This window comes from Rhinolophus sinicus, chromosome 16 (genome assembly GCF_057876585.1).
Source record: "Rhinolophus sinicus isolate RSI-liver-muscle chromosome 16, RSI-T2T, whole genome shotgun sequence".
In the NCBI taxonomy this organism is placed as follows: Eukaryota; Metazoa; Chordata; class Mammalia; order Chiroptera; family Rhinolophidae; genus Rhinolophus; species Rhinolophus sinicus.
The window spans coordinates 124,790,215-124,809,582 of NC_142516.1; the positions used below are offsets into that span (position 1 = coordinate 124,790,215).

Here is a 19,368-nt window from a genome sequence, read left to right on the forward strand (position 1 = left end):
GTGCATCTTCACGCCCCTCGTGGGGATTGCATCTGCAGCATGAGGGTTTTCTTTGCAGAATCACCATTTTAGTCACAGTACTGTGAGAGTGATTCCAGTTGAGAGGACAGTTCTTGGGCAAAGGAAAAAAGACCCACGTGGCCCTTGCAGCTTTGTCCCTGACTACGTGACTTTAGGAAACACACTCAAGTGCTGCATATCTTTACCCATCAGAAAAAGCTCTAATATCCCTTCCGGCTTGAACACTGATGATTTTGTGAAGTCCACGTTTTTGTCTGGAATGCTATTCATTCCTGTGGTTTTATGAAGAATGCAAATAGTGTACATGGTACTTCTTACAAGTTTATGTTTGGAAGTATTTTAAAAATGAATATGTTGGGCAACTCTCAAAAGTATACAGGGCACTGCTAGAGCCCCTGGTTACCATATGCCAGCTAGAGACACTCAGAGGCCTTTCAGTAGAGCAGACGATGGGTAGGCAGGGTCAAGGCCAGAACCAAGTTTCCTGATTCCTAATATCCCTAAACAGCAGATCACACTGATTTTCATGGCTACCAGAGGATTTACCTAATGTCATGAATGTCTCTTACGGGGCTTGGGTAGGAAAAGCACCTCGCACTGCCTTGCACATAGTAGATGAGCAGTAAATATTCAACTGCATTATTCAGAGAGCTGGATATTAGTTATTCTGGAAACATTGCTCTAGGAACATGTTAATTTTTGGTTTTTATTTTTTTGTTTTTTCCTTTTTACTCAAGATAACTCTGAGATGTCTGTCTCACAAGTCAGAATTATAGGATTCTGAAAACCATACTGAATCTCAAGTACACATTCATTAAAAAGTGTTATGTTTTTGTTCCCCCTTCCCATTTCTGCGAAGGCAAATTGTGGAAAATGTTTGTTGGTCTTGGGAAAGGCAGTTCTCTATGTAGCTCACTTTTTGCAGCTATTTACTAGGTGCTAAGCTGTATGTGCTCCTCTTTTCCTCTACTGCCTTGCCTGTGATGGCAGAGAATGATTTATAGGAAACATCTGGCAATAGTTTACCTCTCCCTCCACGCTACCTTCTGAACTTTGAAATAAAACATGCTGGAAGTCTTACTTAGGGTGAATGTCGGATGTCCAGTGGGGAAGGGGGTGCCAGTAGGTGCTGGCTGTTTGTGCTGGTCACAGAGTTTGATAAAGCTGTGATAGCCCCTTACAGTTCTCCGACCTTTGAATACACAAAACCAAAATATGCTTTCGGAGCAAGTGAGAGGGTAGGAAGCAACATGCCCTTGGATTGTTAAAAATGGACTCAGAACAACACTGGCCCGCGTGGTTCTTCCCGAGCTCTTCTTTTCTTAGCCACAATCAGACTTCGCTGCTGTGACAACATAAAAAGCAATTACCCTCCTTCCTCTGTGCCTTACAGCTTTGTCAGCTCAGCCATTGATTGTGAGCTATCCCTTGGCAAACCTGCATTCTATATGTAGAAACACATTGTTTGAGAATATTTCTCCCCAGCCTCTGACTCCAAAAATAGAGTCAGTTTTTAAAATAGGACAGTTTCAGTTTTGTTTTTTTCTACCTTTATTACATTTTTGCATTTGAGATACAAACCACTCTCTTACACCACACAAAATACATCCATTCTTGTGATCTTAAAGTGCATTTCCCCTTTAACTTTGTGTACAAAAATATTTATTTTTAAAAATGTGGAAATTTCTTGACAAGGCACTTTTAGGCATCGAATGAAGATGAGTCTTCAGTTCTACATTCACATTGAAGTAAAAGTGAAACAATATCATCACAGCTGTATTCTTCAGAGTCCTCACAGGTCCAGCAACCTCTAGCAACTGATAAAAACAAAACTGTAAAAAACATTCACAGCTTTACAACCTGGGCTGCAATGCTTTGCAACCATAGGAGGAAAAGCCACACAGAACCACAGCTATCCTTCCCAGTCCCAGATGTGTCCTATTTCCGGAAGTAAAGATAGCTGCCAAAATGTCTTTGGATGACCCTGTAAGACCCCATTAACTTCTTCTCCCCAATTTCAGTGATCATATCGGAAGAGATATAACTAGATCAGGACCTCCTGGAGCAAAGAGCCATGAGGCCTACTCTGGCAAACCATATCCAGTCAAGGAATTTTAAAAGAGGAAACAAATGAAAAACAACCAGGTTTTCATTCACTGTCCATTGAGAGCCAGAAAACGGACATTTCTAAAATGTAAGCAATCATTTTTTGGGCTCATAAACATATATGTAACCCATTTAACATCCAAGTGACTACAAGTGATACTTGTTTTTAAAAAGCAAATTATATGCAAAGATCAAAACCACAAATATTTTTTAACAGTTTAAAATTTACATCTTTAAAAAAATCGGAAGAGTCATGTTTTGCCACCATTAACATTAAATCTCAGAGAAAAAAATAAATTCTACCTTGAATGTGAAATTGTTTTCATTTCTGGAGAACAACCTTTTTTTTTTTTTTTCACCACCTCTCCTATAACCAAAAAGAAAGAAAAAAAAAGAAACCCACTCAAATGCTTCATCTCTTCCAAGAAACATTGAAAGCTTATTTATTATATATCTTTTTCTGGTCCAGCTTATTTATTGCACCTAACTTGCAAATGCTCCCCAGGGCATTCGGAGGAATAAATATGAAACAAAAATGGAGCTGCTTCCCCATTCCTGGACCACTGCCTCAGTGGCAGGAGGCTGAGCCTTCTGGGGCAACTCAGGAAGGACCCCAGGACTGGGGCCATTCATCAGCATAACCAGGAGCTGTCTGGGGGCCAGACCTATAGGTAGGGCTGCAGAGAAGTCTCCAACTGAGAAACCTGTCCCTCTCTGAAGTGTGTAGACCTATCTGCTTATGGTGAGCTACTAAATAAGGAGAGGTTCTGTCGAGGCCATTCCTCAGGCCATCTGATGATACCCTGGGACAGAACTGGGCAAAAAGAGAAAGACTACGTGGTAAAGAGGAGACAGTATTCTTCAGATGCTCCTGCCTCACTGATTGGCAATGCTGACAGGGAAGTCGGCCAGCCAGATTCCTTAGTCAGAGAAAGGTCTTTGCAAGCGGGTGAAGACTTGCCTGGTGGGGTGAGCGTTCCAGGTGCACTAGTTGGGGGCTTGCAACCAGTGCCCCCAGCAAAAGAGCTGGGGGAGTTGGGAGTAAAGAAGGGTAAGGGGGAGGATTTATGGCTGGTTTAATAGAGATACTTATCACTGAATTACCCTATTTCAAATTTTGACACAGGAATGTCTTAAGATCACTGTTACTGAAAACCATACAGGAGTCACTTGAGGCAATTTTCTTCTGAATATAGAATGATCTCGTTACCTTTAGTCTGGTAACATGTAAACGACAGTGCACCTGTACCTTTCCTGAACTGGAGGTCGAGGGAGGGGACTTTTAAAAACAAAATCAGTTCATGACCTATATAAAATCAGTTTCGCTTCCATTTGATTTAGATTTACACTATTAATAATTTTGACCACCAGAACACTGAAAGTGCTCTCTGTGTACTAGATGTAGCATGTGCTTAGATAAAACAGAATTCCCCAACTTCAGCACAAGATAAAAATGTAATTTTCCCATATATTATATTATCATGTAATCCCTCAGTGCTGCCCACCTGGGAGAGGCATAAAAAATAAAGCACTAGATTGCAGACTAGTAACAGCTAGTTTTAGGAACAAGAATTACATCAAACACCACTTAAAGAGCATTTAAAAAGTCAAAACATTTTAAAGTACACAAGGAAAAAAAAAAACCCACAAAACTCCAGGAGCCAAGACACTCCATACCTGCCTGACACTGATTTACACAGAAGCCGGAGGTCTTTTCTAATTGATTTGGAAAATGCAAGTGAAAGAAGACTCTCTGCTTGCACAGTCCAGTAGTCGTGCCCCCAAATGCTGGCAGCTCTGCATGCCTCTTCCTGCACCTCTTAGGGAAACCTCACTTTAATAAATCAGGCAAAAGGAAAATAAGACAGTTGTTTAACTAATCTCCAAAAAACAAAAACAGAAAAAAAACCCACCTTCTACAAATACACGTGTGAAAATATCTTTAAATACCTCCACGTACAAACCAGTCTTGCCGAAGAAAAATCACAGGGTTTGGGGATCCATCTGACAATGAAAGTTTCAGGAGTCTCACAACAGTATGAACCATAGTAATTCTTTAGTCCAATGTGGTGAAGAACAATTAATCTCTGATATTTCAGAGTTGGCAAACACTGAAGATAAAATATGAGAACTTAGTGAGATTTTTCTCCCCTATCCCTCTAAAGTACACCATAAATAAGAACACCCAAGTCCAAGTCCCTGGGTATTTGTAAAGTGTCCTGGAGATTGTAAATCACAGTCAGAATAAAAGCAAACATTTCTGGAAGGATATGCTGGATCCAGATGTCCTGAACACAGCATAAAAGATGAGTCTCCAGGAAAGGACATCTAAAATCCTTGCATGAAGAATGAGACGCCTGCACACCAGCCGAACAAGTTAAAACACCTCTTGTAATTGAGCCTTCTGGTGACTCAGGGGAAGTGAGTTAGTGCTTAGAAAGCTCCCTCAAAAGCCAAGAGGAGAAGCTAAAATTGCTGCGTGACTGTCCTGCAGCAATCTGTAACACTGCACAGGGGCCAGTTACTTTCAATCACTGGTGTGGTGTTCCCTGCTGGTACACATATAGGGGGGTCAGAAGCAGGCAATGCCGTGTCTCACAGGCTGATTTGCCTTTATTATCTTTTCCTGAGCATCAGTGAACTGTCAAAAAAATATGCACAAAAAGGCATGGACATAAAGTATGAAGTATGCATAGACATGGAACAGCAGCGACAGGCAGGAAGGGCCTGGCTGGGTGGACAACACCCAGAGACAATGAGCCCAGTCAGTGGAAGGTGGTTGGAGACGGAGTGACATGCAAGTGACTGACTTCCCATCCAAGGGAAGAGGAATGGCTCCTCCAGACAGGCCGGGCACCCTCCCGATTGTGTCATTATGAAGCCACCATCCTCCAGCCTCGCCAGCACTTCCTGCAGGCCTGGTTCCTGTCCAGAACCTTTCTGGCACCATCCTGGTCAGACCCTGTGGCCAGCACACCACTGCCACTCTGAATGTGGAACTGGTTCTGTGATCTAAGCCTAGCTGGATTTGTTGGTTTAAGGAAAAAGTGAATAGGATCCTTTCTTTTCAAAAGCTGTGCCCAGTGGCAGTTCAGCTATTCTCTTGGCTTCCATCTCCATCCTGTGTGACTACGGATAGGCTTGTCTGCACCCACTCAGCCATGCTCTGTCACATGCAGTCACTAATAGTAGGGCCCTAGCTTTTCGTATCCTAGATAACTCGGCCACTCCGGAAATAGACCATAGGAACACCGAGGGCTTCCAAATTGGTCAAAAGATATTCCAAAATCTGGTCCATTTTGTGACTCGGCTGTTCCCTGAGTGGATTTTAATTCAGCCCGGATGATCCGATAGTTTTTGCCTTTGTTGCTGTCCCAGTATGTCTGTCCATTGCACTCATAGCACACAGCAAACTCCATTCTTTCGTAAGATTGAATTTTCTCAGGTAAGCGAATCTCAAAGGAGAATGTGTCCCTGTCTGAACTAGCGTAAGTGTCCTTCACGTACCAACAGGGAAAGTCTGTGAAGCTTTTCCAAGTGTCAAATGTCATTCTTATTTTCACCATCTTCTCAAATGCAAGGTTCTGCACCTTCACTGTGCCTGCAATGGCTTTGTCCTTCAGTACACAGTTTTCAAGGCAGACATGGTCGGTCTGAAGCCTGTTTCTAAAGTCTAAGTAATCTGCAGAAGGCTGAGAAAAATCCAAAACAAAGCTCTCGCTCTCTGCTGTCGTCAGACTCACAATGTTGTCTAGGAGCTCAGTGATGTTAAATGGAATATCTAACGGGTCATCAAATTCTGAGAACACTTTCACCATTGTCAGGGCCAGCCCTTGGTTGTCTGCGAAGGACACTCGCTTTTTCACCTTCTTCTCCTGGACGGTTGGGGACACCACTCCACTAGCTTCATTCTTGCTGCTCAACTGAATACAAGGCCTCAGAGGTTTGCTTGGCTTTGGTGAGATCTTGAAGGCGAACCTCTCTCTCCGCAGAGAAGGAGTCATGCAGCTGTACCTGCACTCTATGTCCACAGCCATCGTTGGGTTAGATGAATAGGCTAGAACCCTGGCAAAACGGGAAAAGAAAGAAACAGCAATGAGATCAGATTGATGTTTAAATTCAACAGGGACCGGCAAACAATGCTTTCTTTCATCTCCACCCCCATGGCTCCCCTTTAGTAGTAACTCAAGTGTGGTCCAGCGTGACCTTGGTTTCAGGGAAGATTAAGAGTGTAAAGTGGGGTGGGGGGGGAAGAAGTTCAAGGTTAAAACAAACAAACAAACAGAAAAGTATGGACCCACTGGTTTTAACATAGGTTTTTCTGTCAGGATTTCTTAGGGCCTTAAGTATACCAATGTGCCATGGGGATTAATAAAAGAGCACACTGTTTGCAGAATTTCCCAAACTTATCTGACTAGGGAACCCTTTTTTTGTGTGGAGCATTTTAGAACACATGTTCTGAGGAACATACTTTGGTATATATTGCTTTAATAAAAAGAAATTAATTCATCCTGTAAATACTGATTGGTGTTTGCTATATGCCAGGCATTTTGCTAGACACTGGGAGTCAATAGTGAAGACAGACACAAACCTGCTTTTATTAAATGTATAATAGATTTTTACATCCCAGTATATCTTTCTTTAAAAAGATCCAGCAATTTAGTATTTTTAAACTTTTCTTATAGGCGAATATTTGTTTTTTCTACAGTGAAAATAGCCTCTACAAAAATAAATAGCAAAGAGAATCATTCTAAGGATTAAGTTAAATCTGACTTCATGAAAACTGTATTTTTCTTCAGTGAAAAAAATAATTAAAACTAAAAGATTAAAGACAAACTGGGAGAACACTTTACAAAAATCATGACAGCAAAGAGTTAATACCTTAATATACAGAGTCTTACAAAACAATAACCAAGTCAAATATTCCACATCAAAAATGCTCAAAGAGCATGAATAGAAAATTCATGAAAGAAATTTAAAAGTGACCCATAAATATGCAAAATGTCCAACTTTATAAGTAATTTAAGAAATTTAGATTAGAAAACAATGCCTGATTTTACCTATTGAGTTAGGAAAAAAATTTAAAAGATAATACAAGTACTTGTATTAGTCCAAATTGGCCCAACTTTTCTAAATGTTCTTGTCATTTTTGGTTCTAACATCGCATGCAAGTATCTATCTTAAGGAAATAAGTAAAAATGCATGGAGGTTAATGCACTAAAATGTTCAGTGCAAAGTTATGGGGGGGGGGAAAGGGTGAAAAAATAATCTAAATGATCAATAGCATGTATCTGGTTAAATTAAGTGTACAACATTCATGTGATAAAATTTTATATCATCATAAAAAATATTATTTGGTAAACGATTTGAATGGCATGGAAAAAATTAATTGTTGATACAAAAAATGGAAAGGATAAAATTGTACATAGAGACCAGATTTGTGGCGAAATAATTATTATGTATACGCACAGAAAAAAGACTAGAGACATACTTTAAAACTGTCAAAATATCTAGTTGATGGGATTTCAGGAAATTTGTTTTCCTGCTTTGTATTTTCTAAAATAATATCCATTCTATATTCATAAAAAAAGTGAATCTTAAAAAAAAACACCTCAATTATTTTAAGATTTGTCAAAAACACATCCAACATGCTTGCCTCACTAAAGCTGAGCAAGTTTTGTCATTCTAACTAATTACTATGGCAAATTTATGTTCTGATTTGACAGTTATAATGGGCTAATTGAGAAGTCAGTGATAAAACCAGGATTAAAATCTCTAATCTGAGAATCACAGAACATGGGATCGAGATTAGTTCCCAAAAGTATCTGCTTGGGATATGTTTGGAAACTAATGTGGCAGTGTGTTGGGGTGCTTACTTTTCAGGCCTTCCCTACTTCCCACCCTCTGCTGGGGGTGGCAGGGTGATGGTGGTAGTTAAGGAGAAGTGACAGGGAAAAATGTTGCTCATCATCTGACAAGAGCTAGGACCACTGGTTTGGTCCAATAAACAGTATCTCCTTTTCACCTTCTGATTTTGGTTAACCAAATATATTGAAAAAAAATGAGAAAGGACAAAGACATAATGGGTTTGATTCTATTTTCCAAAAGAAGTATAGCATTTCCCTAGGATGCAGGAATCACTTAGTGATGACCAGTTGGAGAAACGCACCCATTCAGAGACAAATAAAACAATAATTTATAGCCATAATGTAGTTATCTAAATATTCATTTTAAAGGATATTTGTCTTACTGTTTCCTCTTTAACAAAGTCAAACAAGGGGAAATTTTAGGGACAAATTTGCTTTCTGTGATTTGTTCTTATACTTGTGCAATTGTTCTGGAAAGGAGAATTGTGACTGAATTGGGTAAGATAGCTTCTAAGAAAGTCAGTGGGTTCACCAATGAGTTCAATGTAAAAAAAAACACCCTAAACTTACCACGTACTTGAATTTTAGTTTTTCCTGTCCATTGCAAACCTTCATTAGAACGTACTAGAATTACACCTTCAGCTCTAACTTTAACACAGGTAGTTTGATTATTATTTATTAAATGCAGATGAACAATCAAACAGGGGGCAAAGCCTTGCATCGCGGCCCCTCCTTCTCTGTCCACCCTTGACAACCTCCGTGTGAGCTGAGGGAGGAGGGCTTCCTCCTGGGCCACGGCCGCTTCCTCCTTGCCTGAGTCAGCACAAGGTCAACTGCAAGTTCTCTCTGCCTGGCCAACTAGCCTGCAAACCAGCCTCATACGTGCTTTCCTGCACATTAAAACAGCTCATTAGAAAAAGGCTGGGAAGCTCTCAAGATATTGTGGAAACAGAATTCTAAAATAAGGGAATCAGTTAAAGACTCTGCACATTTGCAACTGACTAACGTCACCCTCAAGTTCTAATCCTGCAGGTTAAAAAGACTTAGTTGAAGACTTGGTAAAGTTACACTGTTTGGACCCAGTGCTGTAAATTTGCCTAAGATCCCTTTTACCACGAAGCTGTGAGTACAAGTGGAACTGGAGGTCGGGAGGTGAGGTTCTAGTAAGGGCCAGAGCTAATTAAACAATTCCACTGGCACTTTCTAGAGCCTCATCAGTTTTGCAACATTCTTCCATGAAAGGCAAAGTACGGTTAATCACCTGGAGGCCTAAGGGTTACTGCCCTGGGGCATTGATTACACAAGCAACTCCTGCTTAGAATCCCTTTACTGTCTGTGTGTCACCAGAACTGGAGGTGAGGACATTAACCTCTGGGGCCTCAATCTAGGATATGATCTGTCAACCACTTCGCCTATTCTCACATATAGATTCCAGTTTGTATGAACTGGGACATTCTCTGAGAATCGGTCACCTAAATGCTGGTTTGTTGTAGGCCTTCCTGACCCTCTTCTCAGGAATTCCCCCATGGCCTGTGACAGGGATGACCATCACCCAGCAGGAGACCTAGCAACAGAGACGGACAAGGTAATAGTTGCCTAAGTTCCTGAAAGGAAAGCACCTAGACATGCATTTTATCTTCAAATGGCAGGAAAATGATCAGTTCCAACGCAGAATGCACCAGGCTGTACCTCCGGCCCCCTCTCCTGACAGACTCTCCTGCTGCTCCAGCCCTTTCCCTTGCCTGGACCAGGGAATATGAGTCCCCAAGGCGGGCCAAGGTAAAAAAGAGAATGAGAAGATATGGACACACATTTTACCCAGCAGAGCATGACAAAGGACTTGGATACCAGTTCGCTGAAGGACAGGATCATGAGAATATGAGTGGCTGTTCCTCAGACCAGTATGGATGCTCAAAAACTTTGCTTCCAAATAGATGCTGGAGATGAGTGTGGCCTCATGAGGGACTGGGCCATGCCCAAGGCTAGATTACAGCGTTCCTGGTCAAAAGAGGACAACTCTAACACTCCATGAAAATTAGAGAGAACATGGATAGTTTTGCATAAATCTTTCCTTGTTCCACTAGTGACAAATAACACACCACCTCAAGACAGCTGGCCAGGGCTAGAGGTCATGGTGCTTTATCTTGTGAAAATTATATAGGCTTGTACAGAAAATAACCCTATGACCTTCATTGTTTCAGGCAGCTGAGCTGCGACTTTCTGGCTGTGCCTTTCACAGGAAATAATTTTATTTTATTTTTTGTATTGAGACCAAAACATTTCCCCTTCCATTCTCTTGTACTTTGATAAACAAAGACATAAAAATAAGATACACCAATAACCCCCCCCCCACACACACACACACTCCCCAAGAACACTGAAACTACACTAGGTAAGCAGTCACAACCAGATTATTTTTTAAAGACATGGCCATCTACCCTTTCAGCATTCTTTTATCCCCTCCCAAAGGTTTGGTTGACACAATATGAATAAAGTTGACATTTTCCCCTTTGTACTCAGACAATGGGGCCCTTATTCACAGTCTTAAAAGCCACTTGTACTCCTCTATTCTGTCACCATCATTTAAAACATCTGAGATAATTATCTGTGGATGAGACTGCATATTACAGAAAAGAGATAGGTTAAAATGGCACAGTCCCTGCTGTCTAAAAATGTCCAACGTGAAACAGAGCACTGGCCTGGGCATGCCTCCACCTAGCTGTGCCACTTGGTGCAAGTCACTCAACCTCTCTGGGCTTGAGCTTTCTCCTGCGAGGTCCCTACTAGCTCTGACATTTTTGGTTGCTCATAATACCTGATGGTTTTTCTCTTCCCACTAACTTTCCCTAAATACCTCAACTTTACTTTTGTGGGAAGGCCTCCTACTGGCTTGCTTCAATCTTGGCTCCTGGACAACCCTGCCAAATGAACCATTTCCTCTTCTCCTCTGCATCCCAGCCCAAAGCCCTAATGCTCTCTTCTCCTGGACCCTAGGTCTTCCAAAGGAGGCGGGGCCACACAACCCACGGGATCCAACACCTTCTAGCACCGCTTCAAGTTCCCACGTAGTCTTTCCTCAATTTTCTCCTCTTCTGCAGGAAATAATGCCATGACGGGCCCTAAATCTTCTAGCATGTCGTTTTGGGCCCTCTAACCCCTCTTTTGCAGAGTCCCACACGACCTTCTCCGTGTTCAAAAGGGTGGCATGAATAGGGCGCCAGGGGCAAGCCTGAGCGTCCAGGCTGGAAGATCCCATAGGTCACTCCGACCCGGCCCCCTCTCTGACCCGGCCCCTCTCTGGCTGCACCCCGCCCCCAACCCCTCCGCGAGCCTCCTTCGCCTGGTCGGGCACCAACCTTTGGGGCCGCGGGGCAGCCCCCTCCCCAGCTCGCTCGCTGCATCGGAGAGCCTGGAGGGAGGTGGCAGGGGAGGACGCCGCCACCGGACTAAACCCGGTTCCTGGAGGAGGAGGAGGAGAAGGTGTAGGAGTAGGAGTAGGAGGTGGAGTCCAAGTTATTACACCAGGGCGGGGTAAGCCCTGTCCGAGCGGCGCCGCGTGAGCGTCCCCGTGCGGCCGGGCCGCCTCGTCCCCGCCGACCCAGGACAGCCCCAGTCTGGGGACTGGGATCTGGGGGTGACCCGGCTCCTGGAGCCCACGGTGACCGTGGCGCTCTAGGTCCCATCGCCTTCGGGGGCCTGAGAGACTACCAAGGTGTTTCCTTGAGGTTTATGGGGAAACCAAGGCCGGGAGAGAGTCGAAGCAACTTTTCCTTGTGCCCCAGATCACCGCCCAACTCCGGAGACACCCTCCAGAAGTGTCAGGCCCCAGGCTGGAAACGCGTTGTGCCAGGTTCGAACCAAGGACAACAGGGAGCAACGGTATCTGGGGTCCCAGCCCCAGACCCTTCCTCCCTCCCCCGGCCCCCTAGCGGCCCCGACCACATCTTGGTGGAACACGTGGGGCCCATCCCACCCCTCGTCCCTGAATTAATTGCTCTTCCCACGTGGAAGCAACAGCTTCCTGGAACCAGTCTAGAGTGTTCCACTCCTGGAGTATAACCGCAAGTTGGACGGAGAAAGTGTAGATGGCAGGAACCAAAGAGGGTCTTCACTGGGCGCCCCTCATCGCGGATTCCGCGGTCCCGCACTCGGACTCCAGGGCTTGGGGAGGACGTACCTGGTAGAGTTCATAAGCCCCGAAGTGCAAACGCGCCAGCCCGCGGCAGCATCCGCGCGGGGATAGCAGGGGCGACAGCAGGAGCGCGGGCCAGGACTCAGGTCCGCGCCCTCCGCTGGCAGCCGCATCCGTCCGTGCGCAACAGCAGCCCGCTTGCCTCCTCCCTGCGGTCCGCTACCCGGGACTCGGGCTACCCACCGCCGCGCTGCTCCCTTTAACTTTTTGGCCACCTCTCCCTTCTTGGGATGCCATCCCAGACCCCCTTTCACGTGAACGCCCCCCGCAGCCAATGGGCGTGCCCGGGACGACAGCTGTGGACCAATGGCGGTGGAGCCGCGGTCCTGGCGAGCACCGCTCCTCCACGTGATCGGCTGAGAGCGGGGAGTGATAGGGCTGCAGTCCAGGGGCTGGGAAGGGCGGCAGGTCATTATTTCATCAGAAGCCCAGGGACGGGCGCCAGGGAGCAGAGGCACTTTCCTACAGAAGAGCATCCCGTTACAGCGAGACCTGGACACAGGCGTCCCGCTACGTACGCAAAGCCCTAGCCGGCAAAGCCCTTCTGTATTGTCCCGCTGGCCCCACCTTCATCTACACTTTAGTTGGGGGGGTTCCCAGATGAAAATGACCCCCCGCCACCACCACCTGCGGACCCCGGAGAAGCCCTGAGAGAATACTTGTGTTTCCCTCCGATTTAGGCGGCCGTTTCTCTCCTGGATAGGTGTTCCTAGCTCCCGAGATAGTGTCAAAACAATTATTATTCGCTTGTTTTGTGCAGTCAAGGTCCAGGTGTTACTGTGAAAGGAATACAGTAAAATTCTTTTTAGAAAGTTGTTATTGGGGCAAAGGACCAACACCCATCTCACAGAGTACAGCATATATGTAGTCGAGGGTTTATTATGTAGGTATATTTGAAAGGACTTGAATCTGTTATAAAAAACGACCTGGATCTAACCTCCATGATCTCTAGGATACATCTTGAGGTCTGTAGAGAATGGTGAGCTTAGAAGAGACCAGAAGCTCCTCCTCTCCTATGAGATCAATTTAAATATATCTTTATACAGTCATATATTATGATCTCCTTTGTGATCAGCCTTGAGCTACTCACTTTAAGGATGAGGATCCCAGTTTTCTAATTTTAATGAATTTTGGAAGTTGATACAGGATTGCCAGCTATTTAAAGTGCAGAGTGAACACATTAGAACAAAACCTTACCATCTTCTGTTACTATCATTTTATTTTTAAAAAAGTTCTCTTTAACAGTAATAATAACAAAATGCAGGAAGAACCTAATCTTGGAGTAAAAGCCACTTCTTTACACTGGATACATTTAGCAATATGAAAATTCATCATGTTGAATATGGTATTGCGGAATTTCTGCTTAAAGGGATGTAAGAGCAGATTCTATTTTATTTTTTTACTTTAAAAATACTATTGTATTTATACTCATGTATAAAAATGGCTGTATTATCATGTTTACATACATACCAATATTGAAAACAGACTTTGATTATGAATCACATCTAACTTTTATAAAGAACACACAAACATTAAAACACTGGTTATAGAAAGGAGAGTGGAAGAAAAAACATTAGCTATTATTTTCATTTTCATTAAAGAGCAGCACCTTCTGAGAAGAATCAAATTAATCTAAGGATCTAAGACTAAAAACTCCAGTCGGTTACAATGATCTAACACGGCCTCCAGCTCAGAGAGCTTCCCCAGACATACGTAGTCTCCCTGTGTGAAGGGCGGTCGGCAGTCATCTTCCTTCTCTCTCAATAGGCAAATCTGACGAAGGACCACCTGTGAAATCAACTATTGGTAGGCGGTTGGCAAATAAAGTTTCTATGCAATATTCCCTTTCCCAACTCTAACTCCCCTTTTATTAGCTGATGAGTACATTGAAGATTTATTAAGCCAAGTATTGGCTCCGTTTCTCAAGTGTAGTGAGCATGCTGCAGGAGTGGGCAGAGACAGAGCCAATAGGTCTTGCAAAATGTGTCCAGGCAAAGGGTGATCTGAACCAAACTGGGAAGAAGTTGGGACAAGTAAATACAACTTTATAGCATGAGGGTTTGGAAGCATCTTCCTTACATAGATCGAGGAAACCATGGGTAATAATTTCCCCTGCGGTTTAGGTGACTATTTCAGACCAGGAGTGTGGGGCTAAACTTAGTTGTGGCATACCACAGCCTTGGTAGGTAGGAGTGTGGCGTCTATGAGTTTGAAAAGAGCACAGTCTCCTTTGGATCAGAATAGAACTGGGGTGCAAGCTCTGGAGGACTGTTCCAGCAGAATTCATAGCAGGCCCAGAGCCCCAGAACCTGACAGCTGGACTGGTCCTTGGACAGGATCTTGCCTCACACTCTCATTTTATAGCAGAAAGTAAAAACGGACAATTTCAACCCTTTAGTCAATGCATACCAAGTTTCTTTTATAATACCTGGTACTTTAGTTATAAATTTCATTGCATGAATCAGCCCTCCTCCCTCCCCCCAACTAAACCAAAAAGATTGGCAGTGGCTAAGCATAGCGAATTATCATTTTCCCATAAACTTTTCCTTTTTTGTGTCCATTAGTGGTAGCACTGTCTTCTTCTTTGCATGTGGGCTCATCAGTGACTCCTTCAGTCCTCTGTTAACCATTTGTTCATTCATTCAACAATACATTGAGTAACTACTGTAAACCTGGGTGGGTGCTGGAAATGGAAAAATGAAATATAATCTTACTCTCGAGAAGCTCTTAGGTTAAATAATGATGTGGGATAAATATATGGAAGGTAAACCTCTGTGTTTGGGGAGCTAAGAGGAAAACTGCGCATGTGTGGCCATGGAGGTGGGGGTGGGGAGTGGGGCACGTCCGAAAAGGCTACTGGAGAAGTGACCATGGAGCAGTGTCCTGAAGGGGGAGTTAGAGTTTAGGGGTGTGACAGTGTGACAGGAGAAAGCATGGCAGGAATTGGCAAAGGTGCAGAGCTCTCTATGTTCCCACAAAGAATTTCTACTCTGCTGATTAAAAATTAAGTCCTCTTCCTGGCTTTAATATTAGACAGTGTTTCTTTATGCATGTGTTAACATTAACTTTTTGCTCATTCAGAAAGTTTTAAAAAATATTGTAAATGATTTTTCTCCTTCTCAACACATTTCACAAACAACCCAAACCGAGGTCCTATCTTCATCCACGATTTTAGAAGAGAAACCTGTTTTCTTTTTTACAGTTACAACATTGCTTCTCTTTGAATAAAAAGTATTGCAGAGCGAATCTAAATAAAAATAACCAGCACCAAGAGTCAGGACTAAAGAAGAGAACATTCTTGTGCCTGATGAGAATAGAAAGGGGGAAGACTGTTTCCAAACTGCCCGAGTTGGTTTATATTTAGACAAGTGGAGTTGTTTGCACCTGTCAGAGCTACGGACTTGTTCTGGGCGCATCAGGTTACCTGGGGCCCTCTGCCCCTCTTTCAGATTTGATGGAAAGTGACTTGCTAGATCATGTCTTATGGGATAGGCAGATGAATACCAACCGAGGGATTCTGTAAGCTTCTGTCTATGGGAGGATGTGTCCTTAGCATGGGAGAAGACTTTGCGTGGTTTACACATCAAAGCTCTGAGAGTCCAGCTGTGCATTTTCCTCACTGTTGAGGGCTTTTGAGTTCCTGAGTGAGGTTGATCTAGGGACCACTCTTTTAAAAGCTACATATACAGAGCAGCATTTATTTCATAGCTTCATACCTTGTGCAGTGCTTTGTACAAAACTGGTATGATATCTTTCATTTGTATTTTAAAATTATTTTTATGACTATAAAACGAATACAAGATCATTGTCGACATTGTGAAAAATACAGAAAAATATAGAGATGAAATAGAATCAGCGCCACCCAGCAATAACTACCAGTATAATTCACTGTCCTTTTTTCCAGTATTTATTCTATGCATAAGCATTATAGTATCACGACCATAGTACATATAAAGTTTAATTTCTGAATTTTTAAACTCATGATTGCTTCTCATCTTGAGTATGTTAGTATTATTATAATTTTTTGGACATACTTTTTAATGACCGCATACTATTCCTTCATACAAAGAGAACATACTTTAACTTCTCTTATGGTGGGGCACTTAGATTTCTTTTCCCAAATTTTCTGTACTGTAAATACACTTTGATAAGCATCTTTATATTTTTGGGGTGGTGGTGGAAGGAGTATAAACTTCAGAATTTTTTAGTCTTGATGTGGCTTCTCCTTTATATCCTTAGTTATAGGAGTTCTGCTCAGCTGGTCTTCAGCTAATTCTCCAGGTTGATTGTTCTCTAATTTAATTGTAACTTTGATGTGGTCATGGGAGAAGGTGAGCACAGTGTTTATATACTCTGCCATCTTGACTAGAACCCTGATTATTTCTTATAACCCTATTTCCCATAGAATATAGACCTTCTTTGGACTTTTGATTTATATTACCAAATTGTTCTCAGAAGGATTAGTATTGACTTTTTATTCCCACTACTGGAGAAAATTAAGAGTTAAATAATCCTAATAAGGTCCTGGTTTGTGGACTTTAGGCAAATTATATACCTCATCTTACAAAAAAAAAATGAGAATTTTGACTAATGAGTCATATACTCTGTACCTGGGTGAAAATAGCTGCGTTCCTTGTCTTTTGCTTTAACTTTGAATCTCAAAGTACATAGCCAATTTGTGTTATGAATGGGGACTTCATAACCCGTATTATTGACTTAAATGATATTAAGTACTGCTGGCCAGAGAGAAGATGTGGAGAGACTGGGAACGAGAGAATACCGGTTGGCCACAGGCTTAAAAGGAATTAGGCAGAAACCAGTATATATTTATATTCTTTGGTTATTCATCCCCTGTTCATGACTGCTGTGGTCATGAATTATATTTAAACATGTAACTATATACATATGATGCAACGTATAGCATTCAGAATTTCATGACAAGTGGCATGCATTTTGGGGAGGAGAACAGCATGTCGAGTTGCCTTTAGGATTGGGACAGACCACTTGGCTGTTGCATGCCATGTCCCTTAGGTCTGTGCTGTTTCTGCTGCGTGCCTGGAGGCAAATGCTTCAGATACAGCAAGCATTTTAGGGCTTTGTGTAAACAATTGTATTTCAGCCGGTTCTATCCTGATATTTACAATGCTTCCTGGATCTTACTCTTAGAAACAGGCAATGATATAATTCGTATTAAGAAAACAATGACTCACTTGAGGGATGAGGTAAAAAACGAAGTATTTATGCACAGTGATTTCCAAATGTGTGCCACTATGTTTTCCAGCAACCTTTAATTTTCTATCACTCCTTTTTTTTCTTTGAAATGTGGAGTCAGAAGCTGAGCTGACTTCATGGTTTCCCTTATGATCATTTGATATCCTCTAGAGAATTACGACTTAAAGACTGCATTCTTCCTTCTCGAAACTCATGGTAACGATTTCTCCACACAGAGCCACAGGCCGTTTTGGAGCTAGAAATCGAGCAGTTAAATCTGGGAAGTCACCACATGTGGAGAATATTCCTTCTCTGCCCCTTGCCTTGCTCATGTTTCCAAGGAGGCACAAATCTCGGGGTGCAGTGAGGGAGCCATTATCTAATATCGTTATTTTACTTACTGCCTTATAAAAAGCAGAGGACAATAGTGCATGTGTTATAAAAGCTACTCAAGTTTGTTATAAAACTACACTTCCCCCGAAACAACCACCTGATAACTAACCATAGGATGAGTCTTACTTGGTAGGTAGCCAGGACTATAAAATATGCAAAGCCAGACTTGGACATTGTTTTCATCTAAGTTTGGGGAATGGATCTAACCATATATTAAACCTTAGCAAAGATATTTGGCATCATTCGTATTTTCTTCTGTTAATTCTTTGGTCATTTTCAAACGTGAAGCCCCCCTAGGCTCTGTTGTCTCCTGTTTTTCTCAAATCTCATTGACGCAAAAGTGTAGTTAACTACTTCTTTCTTCCTTGATTTTGACCCTGGTTCTTTTCCTTCCTTTTTTATTTTTATGTTTGTTTGTTTGTTTATTTATTTGGTCATTATTCGTGTGAAATCTAGAAATGTCTCTCTCCTAAGATTAGTAAATAAGTATTTCTCTTTCTTATAGATCAGCATTACCTATCAACTTTCAGGGACAATCCAAAGTCATATGTTATGAGAACAAACATATTACAACATGGAAGAGGTTTGTGGTTTAACTTCTTGCTAAAATTATTAGGAAGACACATAAAAAGATGACGGGGTTGAACCCTAGAGATAATGAAATGTAGTGGTTAAGAGCGTGGTCATCTGGTGTTTCTGGATTTGAATACTGACTCTGCCACAATAAACTATGGACCTTTGGGAAAATTAGCTTCCCAATTTTGTGACTATTTTCTTATCTGTAAAATAGGAATGCTAATATCTGCCTGGCAGTTACCCTAAAGATTTCGTAGAACACTTTGTGTGGAACTAGGATGACTTGCTCCACAAAAACCCAAGTGCAACAAAAGTCACATTTCTGGATTATTCTAAATATAGAATATGGATAAATATATTATTTATCCATAATAAAATATGGATCTTAACCCTGTATTTTCTAAGACCAGCAAGAAGCTTAACACTACTTGGCTTATATGACTCCTCCAAATTGGGAACAGGCCCTTTGTTCTTAGACTTTGTGGCCATCCTCTGTGGAAGTCCAGCCCTCACCGCCTAGTGCAGCTGCTGCTCAAGGCAGGTTTCGGTAATGCCCCCTTCCAGGCCTAGAATGAAGCTCAGGCAACCACAATCTATGCCCTTTCTACCTGAGAAGTTTCTGTCTCCTATAGAAGCTTCAGATCCCACAGCTCACCCCGTCTCTGGGGTTGATCTTTCTGCAAACCCATAAAAACACCATGCTCTATGTCCTCCCAATCTTATATAGTCCTGGACCCTTTCTGGAAGGACCCAGCATTCCCAAACAAATATGGGGACAATTTCTACAGATGCTCCTGAAACACGAAGGAGCTGATAGAACCTCATTAGAGCTGAAAGAGCCAAGACTTTAGAAAAAAAAGGCCTACCTCTCCCCTTGGTGTAAGGTGCAGGGTGTATGAGAATAAAGCACAAATTTAAATGTGACATATTTGTAATCCATCAAGCACATGATAAATATTCTGAGGGCATCACTGGTGTACCATACACCCCCTCATTGGACGA

At 42.5% G+C, this 19,368-nt stretch overlaps 1 protein-coding gene across 4 annotated transcripts; it reads right to left on the reverse strand.

Annotated features, from left to right (window-relative positions):
* Positions 1 to 1,554: 1,554 nt before the first annotated feature.
* PPP1R3B (protein phosphatase 1 regulatory subunit 3B) lies at positions 1,555 to 14,040 on the reverse strand. 4 transcript variants are annotated; one of them, XM_074329700.2, is made up of 4 exons: positions 13,900 to 14,040; positions 12,846 to 12,963; positions 12,172 to 12,648; positions 1,555 to 6,192 (listed from the first exon to the last, which is right to left on the reverse strand). In XM_074329700.2, the coding sequence occupies exons 3-4, from the start codon at positions 12,597 to 12,599 to the stop codon at positions 5,310 to 5,312; spliced, it is 1,311 nt and encodes a 436-aa protein (XP_074185801.1). In that variant the 5' UTR covers positions 12,600 to 12,648; positions 12,846 to 12,963; positions 13,900 to 14,040; the 3' UTR covers positions 1,555 to 5,309. The 4 variants fall into 4 exon arrangements, with proteins under 4 accessions (XP_074185801.1, XP_019606108.1, XP_088649538.1 ...); XM_019750549.3 differs by lacking the exons at positions 12,846 to 12,963; positions 13,900 to 14,040 and adding an exon at positions 11,351 to 11,453 and having other exon boundaries at positions 12,172 to 12,409; XM_088793412.1 differs by lacking the exons at positions 12,846 to 12,963; positions 13,900 to 14,040 and having other exon boundaries at positions 12,172 to 12,795.
* Positions 14,041 to 19,368: the final 5,328 nt, after the last annotated feature.